Source organism: Diabrotica virgifera, chromosome 3 (genome assembly GCF_917563875.1).
Source record: "Diabrotica virgifera virgifera chromosome 3, PGI_DIABVI_V3a".
NCBI lineage: Eukaryota > Metazoa > Arthropoda > Insecta > Coleoptera > Chrysomelidae > Diabrotica > Diabrotica virgifera.
In genome coordinates, this window is record NC_065445.1 from 274,324,586 (window position 1) to 274,340,145 (window position 15,560).

The following is a 15,560-nucleotide window of genomic DNA, read 5'->3' on the forward strand; positions in this document are numbered from 1 at the left end:
TATTTATCTAGTAGGTATGTAATGCTTTGATTTACATACTTAATTTGATTACCAACAAAAGTTCTACCAATCTTCATCTAATATATTGTTTTCTTACTGTTTTGTTATATTTTAATATTTTCTTCCACAAAATTTAAACTACATAATTTAATTATATTCAAAACAATTGTCAAACAGTAAAACGTTCAGTTACCCTATTTTTCCACATGACAAATTTAATGTGGAATTGGACGAGTGAGTCTAGGCTTCGATTACGAATCAAAGCGCCCCGAAATTCACGGGTTCGATTCCCGATGCAAGTTTTTATTTTTTATTTTTTATGCATTTTATGATTGTAAGTATATTTGTTATATAATTTTTTTTTCAGAAAATGCGTATTTAAAATTTTTGCCAACAATTATTATCGTTCAGAAATCATTTTTTATTTGTGGCATTTTTCAATGTGTTTGTGTGCGTTTTATTCTTTTATTTTTTTTAAATTTTGGTATTGTTTTAAAAATCACATAATATGTAGTAGAAGTATAACTTCTTACGTGCGTACAAAGTACTCTTCACAACCCAATAGGTCTCCATAACGCTCGAATAACTGCAAGTTTAGAATACTTTCCTCCCCTACTATTATAAAAGTTTTATTATAAAAAAAAATCGATATAGAATAGAAGTTTGCTTATATTCACTTCCACCATAAATCTTTTAGAATATTATTTCAAGCTCAACAGTGAGCTCTAAAATGTTTTACAACATACAGATATGTCTGAAAATCTTTACGTTTATGGGAGTAAATCCTTTTCACCATAAAAACTTTTCGCAGAAGTTTATGTATTTGTTTAATCTTTCTCTTGCAGCGTTCTCTGGGTATTTGTGCGTTCTACAATTTGTAAATCAAGAATTTACCAGTATGGAAGAGGTCATACTTCGGATTGAACCCTTTGAAATGTTTACTAATGTAAGTTTTTTGTAGTTTAGGCCATCGGGTAGTGGTAGGGCAAAGACAATGCAGGAATATCGTCTAAATTTTCTACTACGAAGAGGAGTTATACAGGGTGTCCAGAAACTCTGCCGACAAACGAAGACAGGAGATTCCTCATATAATTTTAAGACAATTTAACCCATTTCATCTACTACGAAAATGCTTCCTAAAGGAGCTAGAGCTATTTGAAGATAGCGTCTGGTAATTAGTTTTCCTTAAAAATCGCCAGAACGCTTCTATTTAGAAAGACGAAAATTGGACACATATATTTATCTTCCAGAGGTAAATCGATTCCATTCATTACAAGTTTTGGATTGAGCAACAGTTATATTATCGCATAAGTTATTTGTTTTTAATTTTTGAGCATTTTTGAGTATGGATTATTAAAATATATGGTATTATATTACTAAAAGTTACTTTTACTTTAAGTCGATAGGATACACCGTTTTCTAAAAAAATCGATTTGAAAATTTTTCGTTTTTTGAATATGAAAAAAAAAATCAAAAAAAAACTATTTACAAAAACGAAAACGGGTACGTTTTTTATATTCCAGGGATGAATCGATTTTATTTATTTGCCAATTTCTAGTACCGGCCATATGCGTCCGTTTTGGGTAGGTCAACGGTTATTTTATCGCATAACTTTTTTGTCTTTAATTATTATTAAGAATTTTTTATACTAGATTATTAAATTAGGATGTATTCTAGTACTAAAAGTTACTCTTGCTTTAAGTTGGTAAAATACACCGTTTTTTGTAAATTTTTTTCATTTTTTTTTTAAATTCAGGAAACCAAAAATTTTTAAATCGATTTTTCTAGAAAATCGTGTGTCCTACCGACTTAAAGCAACAGTATGTTTTAGTACCAGAATACCTCACAATTGAATAATCCAGTGTCAATAATGCTTAAAAGTTAAAGACAAAAAAAATTATGCGATAAAATAACCATTGCCCCACCCAAAACGGACGCCTATGACTGGTACTAGAAATTTACAATAGATGGAATCAATTTATCTCTGGAAAATAAATATGTGTACCAATTTTCGTATTTCTAACTAGAAGCATTCTGGACGTATTTAAGAAAACCTAATTACAAAGAGCTAAAGTTTATCTACATAAGCTAAGTTTATCTTCGACACTACTATATATACTAAGTATTTCCACAGTTTTCACTGTATTTCTTCACTCATTACAGTTAGGGAAAAATATATTTTTTTAAATATCTTTTTTAAAAACTTGTCAACTTTGGGGCGCCACCCCCGCTAAACGGTGGGTGATTGACATATGCTGTTGGGAAATAAATAGTAGGAAATTTAGTCCTCTTCATTTTACTATTGAGTAAATTTTTTGCAAAACGTACAGGAAGGGCTACGTTTCGCAAAAACCATTCCAGATTCCAGAATACCTTGAAAATATCACCTGCAGGATGGCAAGATAATCCTGCAAAGATGACGAAAAATTGAATCCATACTACAGAAAACCGTGCATTCTGAAACATGGGAGACCTATACATATCCTGCCATCATTGTCCAAACGTGTCTCGAGTTTTCACGACTCATCAGAAATACTTGTGGTAGCTGGAACAACTACCAACTGGTAACTGGTAGTTGTTATATAACCTAACACGCTAGTAGCGACTTCTGGACTAAAATGGACTTAAACAATATCGATTTTTATGAACTAGTGTTTTTATTTCATGTTTGTTATTAACTTATCTTATAATTACAGCTTTTTGTCAAGTCATCAGCTGTCTTCTTAAATCACAATGTTGCAAAATCATTAATACTGGATACTAAATTATTCTGGAGTGTAGAAGATTGTCCCTACTCCACCGAAAGAAAAACTGGTTTGCTCTGGTATAAGGTATCAAAATTCTTAGCACTTTGGTATCCAGGACTCGGAGTTGTCTCAGCCATATCGAACGTTATACTGACTCTGAAGGACAAGGTGTTACCATTTTCTACTTTTGTGCCAGAATCGCCTCCTTACTGGGTGCTTCACGTATTACAAGATTATTCGTTTTTAACTGTCACCGTTGGAGCCCAGATGTTTGATGTTTTCTTCGCTACTTTAATGATGATGGTTGTTATTCAGTGGAGAATGTTTAATAGAGAGTTGGTGAAGATGCTAGAAACCAAAGTGGATACAAAAGAGGAAAGAATTTTGTTTAAGCACCAAATTCAGAAGCTTGTAGACTATCACAATTTCTTGAGGGGGTAAGTGATTTAGCTTTATGTAAAATGTGTATTATCTCTTTTATTACAAATGAGATATGAAAATATTTATTGGAGATATGAACGCCAATGTAGGAAATAATAATGCGGGACATAAATCAGTTATGGGAAAGAAATGATAATGGAAGTCGACCGATACAGTTTTGTAAACAAAACATGATTATAATAGCTGGAAGTATATTTAAGCATAAAAAGATCACAAAGAAACGTAAAGGTCTCAAATCGAACAGTATCGCCCCAAAATGAGAAATAGCGAAGGAAATATGGAAGAACTTTAAAGGACATAATGTCAAAAACTGCAAACGAACCGATTGGGTTAAAAAAAGTGAAAACAGAAAATGGATAACCCGAGACACATTACAACTAATAGAAGAAAGAAATAAACTCAAAAAGTGTTACAAAAGGAAGCAGCCAAAGAAAGGAAAGCGCTAGAAAAAAATACGAAGAAAAAAATATAGCAATTAAAAAGTAAGCCAGAAGAGATAAGAAGAATGTTTGTCCGAACAGATAAAAAGAAGGTGCTGGATTCAGCTGGATTCAGGCCAATAAAAATCCAGCTGGATTGAAAATACTGCTGGATTGCACCTAGCTACAGCAGCCCAGTGGAGCGAACATTAGAAGAAACTGAGGAAACCCTGTGTCCAGCAGTGGACGCGATTGTTTGAATGATGATGGCAAAACAGCACGTACGACCTGAGAAGCATTTCATCAAGTTGCAAAAATTTCCAATAATAAATTAATAAACAAGAAACTGTTTACAATTTTTTTAAATTTTATTTGGATTTTGCGCTTTATAAATACTCCGTCATTTTTAGGTACGTTGAACGAATCAATAAGCTTATGGCTTATGTGAATCTAGAGATGATAACTCTTGTAGTGGTTACGTACTGCGTATCTTTATTTGTTATTTTAATATGGTATGTATAATTATCTTTGCTATTTTGCTATTTTTTTTAATTCAAACCCTGTATAAATAATTATGTTAATGTTTATATTAGTGAATACAAAATTGAATAGCCTTTCAATTGAGCTATCACACGGCACCTATTTTCATTTAAAACAATCATCGATTACGTCATCACGCCCAGATGGATGACGTCACTAGTATGATATATATACCAAAAAATTAAAATTTAAAAATAAAAATCGACCTGTTTCGGGATTTATCTCCAGAGGCGCCTATTCTCGAAAAAATGAATTTATGCCAACTCAAACGTCCTCACTGTATTTGTTTATAAGCCAAAAAATTGTTTATAACTTTAAAACGATGCTGAGGCCGCTTAAATAATCAGATTTTAATTTTGTAAAGTGTATTAGATAAGTAGAAAACCCCTTTATATGTAAAAAAATATTAGCAAACTTCTAAATGGTCTACTTTTTCTTCAGAAAGTTAAAAAAATTAATTTTTTAAAAATTTAGATTGGAAAATTATTCTGCAAAATCTATCAGGTCGATTTTAATGAAATTTGGTGAACGATTTAAGTATGTTGTAAGAATTTTCTAAGCAAATTACGAAAGTTCTAAGTGCAACCAAAGTGGTTTAAAAACATTAAATAAAAACAGGCTTATTTTGCCCCCTTATTTTGTATTTATTGCTATTTTGCAGAAAGGGTAATAATTTAAGAAATTTTTGAAGTTATACTTCTTTACGGGCGTAATGACGGTGAAATTTTATATGGGAAAACCTAGCGACCGGGCGCATGCGCATTATAACTTTGTTCTGATTGGATGTTCAAATGACATGACAAAAATTATCCAATATGGCAGCTGTGGCACAGCTGTGGGACTGCGTTTGGTTATAATGTATGCTTGTTGCGTTTTAAAATTTGTAGGAAGAGAAACAACAAACAAAAAGTTAGTTAATGGTTATACTGCCTTTTTAAATAGTTTTCATATTATATTTTTGGACTTATTTACATAAAAGAGATGACTGTTTCATGCCAATGTGAAAGCTCATCAAACTGTGCCTAGTATGAGTGCCGCAGATCTCGCTTATTCAAAGCTAAAGAATCTTTCACTGGTAAGTGTTTTATAGATAGTTGATCAAATTTTGTTATGATATTTGAACATAGCCACTTTGCACGACGCAAGTGATTGCGAAATTTATTAGTCGTTATACGGGCTCCGATACCTACCTTGAACCTACCAAAATACATAAGTAGTATGTAATACTTTTATTTACATAATTTATATTTATATTTACATAATATATTGTCTTCTTACTCTATGTTTTGTTGTATTTTTTCAATTCTAAATCATTTCAATTCAAAATCAAAATAATTTAATTTACATAAGTTAAAAATGTCAAAAGGTTAATCTGTTTAGTTAGACGATCTTCGCACATAATGACAAGCTGTCTCTGTGGCGCAGTTTTAATGCGAGAGAATCCCAATACAACGCAAATACCAGCCGCGTGGTAAGTTGGTTCGAATCCCAATAGAAACTTTTATTTTTTTATTTTTTTTTATACATTTTATGATTGTAAGTATATTTATTATATAATTTTATTTTCAGAAAATACGTATTTAGTTAAAAATTTTTCCGACAATTAATGTTCAGAAATCATTTGTGGCATTTTTAGTGTGTTTGTGTGTGTTTTATTTTTTTATTATTTTAATTTTTGGCACTGTTTTAATAAAAATGTTTGAGAAGTAGTAAGTATAAATTAATTTAATATTTAAATAAAATATAAATAAAAAGTATATTAATTTCGTTTATAATCATATAATCATATAATAGAATTATAACTTCTTACGTGCGTACAAAGTACACACATTCTTTTTTTTAACCAGTCGTTTATCATACAAAATTCAATTATCTTTATTTTATTTCCCCACGATTTTTTTCCAAAATGAATCGTTTTAAAGTTATGAGCAAAGAAAGTGGAAAAAAATCGATGTTTTTCGAAATTTGTAAATATTTTAATTTTTTTATTAATGTTCCGGACATATTTGAGAAGGAGCATAAGTCAATTATTATTGTTGAAGTTGTCACCTAACTTTATCTGCAAAAATCCGAATGCCACCTCGCACATCCAAAAATAGACGTTTTTTCACAGATCCGCCCTGGTCTATAGTAATAATACTAATCATATTCCTTCAAAAATTATATTAGAACTATATTTTTATTCTAGCTCATTTCTTTCTTTTACTTTTCCTTTGATTTTCCACTTTAGTTCACCTCTATTTAGCAGTTAATCTTGTATTTAACTAAATATTAGTTACGTATAAAAACTTAATGGACTTCCAGGCAAAAGACTGGGGATCGAATCCCAGCACAATACATATATAGATATTTAAAATATCTGTAAGTCGCAGATCAACTCAACTTGAACAAATGAGTACCTTGCGTAAAACCGGGGGTAATGTTAGGCGGTTGAAGCGTATTACTGGACCTCGATTTTTGACCCTTCGCTTCGCTATCGAACGTATTCGCTTCGTATCTGTTTAGTGTACAGATAGCGAATGATGGATAACGAAGCGAAGGGTCAAAATCGAGGTCCTGGCATGGTTATCTTCTTTGCTTACCGTAGGCTCAAAAGATAGCATACTACCCTGCTATAGTCCCAAAGCCGCGCTAGCGTTATAAAGGGAGACTGTTATTATTAGGGAGCGGACTTATATGCGATCAATTTTGAGAAAATATGCGCATATATATGCAGTAAAAAATTACGAAATATGCGCAAGATATACACAACAATTCAAAAAATGCGCATTTCGAGAAACCACAAATTTTCTGTTCTATTCTATTCTAGGGGGTTCTTTTATAGGGGGGGCGGCAGTCTTATTTATTATCTTTCAAATAAAATCATTATTTTTTATATATACAATTTATTCACATTTTTTACAAAAACTGATACCAATAGTTACCTATTTAAAATAAAACAACAACATCAATATATACCTATATCTTCGATTATAATTCACTACAATGTGTTTTTCCAATTTTTTTACGAGGAAACATTTTTTGATCAGATAAAATATTTTTATAACTTGAAAAACTCCTTTAAACATCAACAGAAATAATTGGGGCGTATTTAAAATAACTTGTTAAAGCCAAAAATCCTGCATAAAAAATTGCAGCTTCCAACCAAGTTCCCCACCTAGTCAGTACTGGACCGGGAGGTAAAGGTACATTAGGTAGTTTGTTCCTGTACAACTGAACCCGTAAAGGACTTTTGACGAATACTTTTTTACGCTACTTATTAGTACATTTACATCAGGGAATTCACCCCTAATATGTTCCGTTAATAATTTTCGTTAGAAAATCGTAAAATAAAACGATGGTTAAAGGTGTAAATTCTCTTAACAATAGGGGTTTAAAAGAATCACCAGAATTATAGGTACCTACTAAATAATAAAAGTAAATAAAATTCGGATTTCCCGGTAAACCATCCTTCATAATTTTAACATCCTACAATAATTTTATAACGGCGTGCTCTAAGCACTATAAGTACGATACGACAGCCTGTGCTGAGAAATATTTTGTGTCGAATTAAAAAATTTAAAAACAATTTTTTTGGACTTAAATGTTTTTAAATAGGCACAAAATATGCATGTTTTTTTAAAAATATGCAAAATTTAGTAAAGTTCTCAAATATGCGAAATATGCATGCAATATGCATTTAGCATAAAATCCGCTCCCTAGTTATTATTATAAAAATTTAAGGTGTAATTAGGCTTTTCTTTTATTTCAGCGCACCTGATGATGCTTTAACCCGTATCGCACTCCTGTTCTTATACACCAATGAATTTCTACTGTTTTATATATTGCCAGCACAACTATTAACAAGTGAAGTAAGTAACAAATACTAACAGTAAAAAACTCAAAATAAACACTATAATAGTAGGGGAGAAAAGTATGCTAAATTTGCAATTACTCGAGCGTTATGGAAACCGGTACCCCGTCAAAATAGCCCCGTCAAAAAAGCTCCGACAAAATAGCCCCGACATAATATCCCGCACACAAAATAGCTCCGACAAAATAGCCTGCAGACAAAATCGCCGCGGAATAATAGCCCGTCGACAAAATAGCCCCGACAAAATAGCTCCGACAAAATAGCCCCGAAAAAAAAGCTCCCTTCAGAATTCATCATGAAATAATTCCTTAAAAATACATTTTTTCGGAAATGGTAATTATCCTCTATTCAGATGTTTATCTTAACCACATTAAATAAAAATTGTCTTTTCAGAGAACTCGAGTCCTGTCTTTCCTGCCCCTTGGAAGTTTGAACAATAAAGTTAAGCAAAAATCAATGTTAATTTATGATATAAACATTTTTTTCTGTTTTCGGGCAACAGTAAAATGCATTTTAAATTAAATAAATTAAATACATTCTTTCTTTTTGTCAAATAATTTAAATTAAAAAAAAAAGTTTTTGGACACCTTGTATAAATAATTATGTAATTGTTTATAAGAGGCTGTTTTAGCCGGGGCTATTTTAGCCGGGGCTGTTTTGACCGGGGCTATTTTGTGTGCGGGCTATTTTGTCGGGGCTATTTTGTGTGCGGGCTATTTTGTCGAGGCTATTTTGTGTTGAGGCTATTTTGACGGGGCTTTTTTGACGGGGCTGTTTTGACCGGGCTATTTTGACGGGTCACGATGGAGGTAAACCTATTGGGTTGTGAGGAGTAGGTACTAAAACCAAAAAAAGTTTAGTTAAGTTTTCCATAAAGTGGGGGTTTTCCATTTTTTAATTTAATTTTCCATTTCCAACAATCGTTTTTCTGATTAGTTACTTATTTTTACGTAAGGAATCCAAATCTGCAATAAAAAATGAGGGCTCCTATTTTAAAGTTATCCCCACCCCACCTCCGTGGGGGTTCGTGTTTGGTGTCATTCGATAGATTTTTCAAAAATATTGAATACGTGTATTTTTCAGTTTTTCGATCTGATGTTTATTTCGCGAAATGTTGCGGTGTTCGGATTTAAAATTTTAAATTTACCCCCACCCCTCTCCGTGGGGGTCGTGTTTGGTATCATTCGACAGATTTTTAAAAAATATTGAACACGTATTTTTTAGTTTTTCGATTTGACGTTCATTTCGCGAAATATTAGCTTATTTTTTTTAAACTTTGTGTCTCTCCCATTTCCTTACCCCCAGCTCAAATCGTCAGATTTTTTAAACATACACTGTTTTGCATGTACTTAACTTACCTTATCTTAATCTCACGATTTCGAGTTTTTCTAAGAGTAGATTTATTTTTCGTCCCCACTTAACGAACTCCCCTGTATTAAGAGCCAATATATGGTAGAGGTACATTTATAGGGTAAAAGGTTTCTCCCCATGTGATAATCTGACACGCTCGAGTAACTGCAAAAATCCTCGCTTTTGCTCCACTACCACTATGTTAAATGTGAAAAGTTCTTTCAGAGTATGTTTATCAATCTGGGTGTATTCACCTGACTCTTTTTGGAGCGAGAGAATGAGTGTGGTCTTGATATTTCTGCATTCTGTTCTATCTTAGCAGTTATTTTTCCACGATTTTATTTTTGCCCTTCGTAATTCCTTATTATACAGGATGTCCAGAAAATCTACCGACAAACGAAGACAGGAGATTCCTCATATAATTTTAGGACAATTTAACCTGATTCATCTAGTCCGAAAATGCTTCCTAAAGGAGCTAGAGCTATTTGAAGATGGCGTCTGGAAATTAGTTTTTCTTAAATATCTCCATAACGCTTCTATTTAGAAAAACGAAAATTGGTAAAAATATTTATCTTTCAGAGATAAATCGATTCCATTCATTGTAAATTTCTAGTGTCGGTCATAGGCGTCCGTTTTGGGTGGGGAACAGTTATATTATTGCATAACTTTTTTGTTTATAATTTTTAAGCATTTTTGATCCTGGATCTTTAAAACGTAAGGTATTATAGCACTAAAAGGTACTCTTACTTTAAGTCGATAGGATACACCGTTTTCTAGATAAATCGATTTGAAAATTTTTCGTTTTTGAATATCAAAAAAAAATTAAAAAAAAACTATTTAGAAAAACGAAAACTGGTACGTTTATTTATATTCCAGAGATGAATCGATTTCATTAATTGCGAATTTCTACTACCGGCCATATGCGTCCATTTTGGATAGGCCAACGATTTAATTGCATAACTTTTTTTTCTTTAATTTTTAAGAATTTTTTACACTAGATTATTCAATTATGAAGTATTCTAGTGCTAAAAGTTTCTCTTGCTTTAAGTTTGTAAAATACACCGTTTTTCTTGAAAAATTTTTTCAATTTTTTTCAATTTCAGGGAACTAAAAACTTTCAAATCGATTTTTCTGGAAAACGGTATGTCCTACCGACTTAAAGAAAGAGTACCTTTTAGTTCTAGAATACCTTCCAATTTAATAATCCAGTATCAAAAATGCTTAAAAGTCAAAGACAAAAAAGTTATGCGATAAAATTACCGTTGCCCCTCCCAAAACGGACGCCTATGACTGGTACTAGAAATTCACAATAGATGGAATCGATTTATCTCTGGAAGATAAATACGTGTACCAATTTTCGTTTTTCTAACTAGAAGCGTTCTGGAGGTATTTAAGAAAAACTAATTACAAGACGCCATCTTCAAAGAGCTCTAGCTTCTTGAAGCATTTTCGGACTAGATGAATTGGGTTAAATTGTCCTAAAATTATTTGAGGAATCTCCTGTCTTCGTTTGTCGGTAGAGTTTCTGGACACCCTGTATACAGCCAAAGCTTCGCGATACTCGCCCCCACTAACCTGATCTTTTGGAGAAATTAAATTTTCATCTGACTTCTCTCCTTTGATTTGCAAGGTTTTCATTCCACCAGGGTACTTTCCTGTTAGAATTCCTCACTATCTCTGAACAGTAAATAAAATACATTTGTAAACATGTACATTTAAAAAATATGTTGTACATATAAAGTTGTACATTTAAAAAATATGAGAAAATCGTATTTTTTTGTAGATTGCCCTGTAAATGATTTCTGTAAAACTTAATCAAAAAACTAGAACATATTGTTTACCTTATTATGTAAAATGAATAATTAATAATTATTGATGTAATCCTTTTTTATATACATGGTGTTTATTTCATATATAGCCATTTCGTTATGTGCAGTTTAACACTATAGTAGTGTTAAACTGCACTTTTTAAGAACAGAGAATATGAGAGTAATCTAAATATGAGAAAATATACAGGGCGTCCTATTTAAAAAAGATATTTGCTTTTCCACGTAGTTATTAATCACCCTGTAGAATTGGGCATATTTTCCAAGTTTGGAGAATATTTTTTACATTTTGGATTATTTTTTGAATATTTTGTACCATAATGGAATTATCTGTTTATTCTTTAGGCAGAGAATACAGAAAGATGTGCATATGGTAGCTCATGGTATGAAAGTGGCATGGATTTAAAAAAACCAATATTGCTAATGATTTCTTCTATAAGCAAGAGGCCGGTGTACATATCGGCAGCAAGGATATTTAATTTTACATTTGCAACCGGACTATCGGTAAGATTTTAATTATGTATGCATTTTTTTAAATACACATCGATAGTAAGGCACGTACATCATGGTTTTATCACTGTGTGGAGACATTGGAGACAATGGAAATAAAATGACATATGCAATAAAAGAATACCCTTTTTCTTCTTTTTGGCATCATAACCCTGGATGGGTCTTTGCCTGTCTGGATATGTCCTTCCATTCAGGTCTCTCTTGGGCCCTTTTCCTCCATTGTCTTACGTTCATAGTTTTCAGGTCGTCTTCCACGTCATCTAACCAGTGACGGCTGGTCCTATGAGGCAGGTGAGGCAGTGCCTCACCAGTATATCAATCGACTATTTAAGTTATTTCGTCATCAATTCTTTAAATACAATATAAGTAACTCTTTGAAATTTGCTAAATAGATTTTTATGATATAACATAAAAATGAGTACGGCCCTGATCTCTGCCCTCCGTCCTACGTGCGAATATTTTGCATCTCATTCTCACTCACAAATTATTACAGATGAAGCAAGCCTCTCTTGCCTTTTCTAACATACGGTATTTTCGTCAACGGGGCCAGATGTATATTAGTCCATTCTTTCACGGTTTTTGCTCTAAATTTTAAAGAACCGCTTGGATTGACATGAAATTTAGCATATGCATAGCTTACATGTCAAAGAAAAAAAGTGATATTGTGCCGATGTGTGCTTTTGCCCTGGGGGTGACTTTCACCCCCTATTGGGGGTGAGAAAATATAAGTCCAAAATAAGTCCGGAAATAAATAAACGGACTAAATTTAAGTAACTTTTGTTCTATAGAGCTCTTTCGCCAAGTCAACACTTCGAGTTATTTGCGAGTGAATATGTTCATTTTTCAACAAAATAACTACATTTTTAGACGGTTTTTCGCAAATAACTCAGAAAGTAAGTATTTTGTCGAAAAAAACGTTTTTTGCAAAAATATAGCCTGTAAAAAAGTAAAAAAAAATGGTGGACGCGTTAGGGATCTCGTAAAACAACTCTCTGGATCTCGTAAAACCAGAGTTATAGCCAATGAAAAATAGATTCATATTCACCAAATTTCAAATAGAATATTTCGAAGTGAAATATCCAAAAAATTAAGCACTTTTTAGGGAAAACCCATTATAACTTTTTTAAAGTGTTTAAAAAAAGGTTTATTTATGTTTTTATAAAAAGTTTCTATCATTAAATTTAAGCAAGTTACGCTCAAAATAAAATTGGTCCCTTTTGTTTTGGCAAAAAAAATCGGGAAGACCACCCCCTAATTAGCAACTTAAATGAAATTAATCGTTACCGCTCCACAAATTATTTTACTTGTTGTGTTTATATATGATCTGTAAGTTTCATCGATTCAAAATGCTTATTTTGGAAAAAATTTGATTTTAATTTAAAATTTTAATTTTGAAAAATATGCTTTATTTCAAAATAACTTAAAAAATGTTAGGGATACCAAAAATCTCGAAAAATAAAAAAAAATCAGCAATGCTTTTCTGAATATCATGTATTTTTTTGTTTTTCTGTAAGACAACGTAAGACAACGTACTTCTGTAAGACAATGAGCAATAACATTTTTGTTGAATTTATTAATATTTTGTATTTTGAAAACGACGTCCGAAGTGGAAGTCGAAACGGTAATAAAATATTTTTTTTAAGTAAATTGTGGCTTATTTCCCAATTAGAATAGTAATTTAAAATAAATGGTACTCCGTTAAAAGGTAAAACTTTTTATTGGAGGTGTATTTTAAGAGGCTCTTTTAGTCGGGGTTATTTTAGCCGGGGCTGTTTTGACGGGGCTTTTTTGACGGGGCTGTTTTGACCGGGCTATTTTGACGGGTCACGACTTTTCTCAGTAGCTTTCTGCCGAATGTCTTGATTTGGGCTTCATCTTTTTTATGCTATTGTCCAGGTTTCACAATCACAATCTGGGTTACCACAGGTTTAATTAATGTTTTGTAGAAAAGAGTACACTATTTACTTGATTCTCTAAGTCTGTAAGTTGTACCTAATATTATCTTTTTTCCAGACATATAAATTAATATTTTCTTATTACACGTTTCTTTCGAAAATGGACGCCAAATAAACGAGGGACGAGTAACTACATAATTTAATTTAAATACAATGATAAGGAACACAAAAATTACCTACATAATATGTAGGTAATAATAATCTTATTTTTCTGAATTGTTGTATTATAACCAAATAAAAATATTTTAAAAGTCGTAGTTTTTTAATATCACCCATTTATAGGGCAGTCAATGAGGGTATTTGGCTCCGAATTCCATCCTACTACATCGATTTATTTTATATTTTCACAGTAAGTAGGGAATAGCTCATGAAACAAAGGCTACTCCATGCCGATGTGCGCTTTTATCTTGGAGTGGTTCCCACCCCTTCTCGGGAGTGAAAAATGTTTTGGTTAAAATAGCCACGGAAGATACTAGAGAGCCTAATTTTAAGCAGAAAACTGTTCTATAATTATTTTTTGAAACTCAATACTTTTTGAGTTATTCGTGGTTGAAAATTGGCCATTTTGATTGAAAAATGATACCATTTCGGATGGATTTTTGTGAATACCTTAAAAACTATGCATCTAACAAAAAAACTATATAAAATATTTCTGTAGGTTATAAAAAAAACAAAGAGATTCGTTCCCTCATAAATTTTCTAGTTAAAATAGAAAGAGGGATATGGTAGGTAAGAAGAGTTTATTTTTTTGCTGCATGCCCAAATCGGTGTATTCAACTTGAAATAACAGAGAAACGGTCGATTTTAGGTGTATAATGATACTTACAACTTTTATAGTGCTTGAAAAGACCTTTAAAATGAGCAATACTAAATGTCGATTACATTCAAACTAAGCGAGATATTCTGCAAAAAACTTGATGACTAATGTATTTTAAGAAGAAATGAGAGGTATATTTAACCCCTCATCCATCAGAGTTTAAATACATCGTTTTCCTTCTACAATACTTTTTATTATAGTATTATTTATATGTTCAAAAAGTTGGACTGGTTTAAAATGAATGGTTTGTGAAAATACTAAGATCAAATTATAGAGCGCATTTTTAAATTTTCTTAAAAATCTTCCTTTTTCTCCATGTAACTCGAAAATGATAAGAGATACGAAAAAAAGATACCACACAAAAATATAGGGTTTTTCAAACTAAAATCTCCTTTTTATTTTTCATTACTGTGTCTCTTATCATTTTCAAGTTACATGGAGAAAAGGGAAGATTTTTAAGAAAATTTAAAAATGCTCTCTATAATTTGATCTTTTTTTTTTCAATAAACCCGTTTAATCTGTTTAGAACCGTTCAACTTTCTGACCATAGAAATAATACTATAGTAAAAGGTATTGTAGAAGGAAAACGATGCATTTACATTTTGGTGGATGGGGGTTAAAATTACTTGTCATTTTTTCTTAAAACACATTAGTTATCAATTTTGTTTGCAGCATATCTCGCTTAGTTTTAATGTAATGGACCTTTAATATAGCTCATTTTAAAGGTCTTTTCAAGCACTACAAAAGGTATTGGTAGCATTATACACCTAAAATCGACCTTTTCTCTGTTATTTCAAGTTGAATACAACAGTTTGAGAATGTACCAAAAAACAAATTATTTTCAACTACCATATCTCCTTTTGTATTATAATTAGAAGAGTTATGGAGGCAAGTGTCTCTTTGTTTTTTATAACTTACAAAAATGTTAAATATAGTTTTTCCAGTTAGATGCATAGTTTTTAAGGTATTCGCAAAAAACCGTTATTCGCAAAAAATATTGAGTTTTCAAAAAAAAAATATAGTAGAACAGTTTTTGCTTAGAATTAGGTTTTGTAGCGAATTCCGTGATAATTTTAACCAAAAAATGTTCCACTCCTGAGAA

The 15,560-nt window shown here is 31.6% G+C and overlaps 1 protein-coding gene across 1 annotated transcript; it reads left to right on the plus strand.

The window, feature by feature from the left end:
* Positions 1–898: 898 nt before the first annotated feature.
* On the plus strand, positions 899–13,819 carry LOC126882756 (uncharacterized). Its single transcript, XM_050647750.1, has 6 exons — positions 899–946; positions 2,697–3,184; positions 4,018–4,119; positions 7,899–7,998; positions 11,522–11,680; positions 13,700–13,819. Exons 1-6 carry the CDS (start codon positions 899–901, stop codon positions 13,754–13,756), a joined length of 954 nt encoding a protein of 317 aa, XP_050503707.1. The 3' UTR covers positions 13,757–13,819.
* Positions 13,820–15,560: the final 1,741 nt, after the last annotated feature.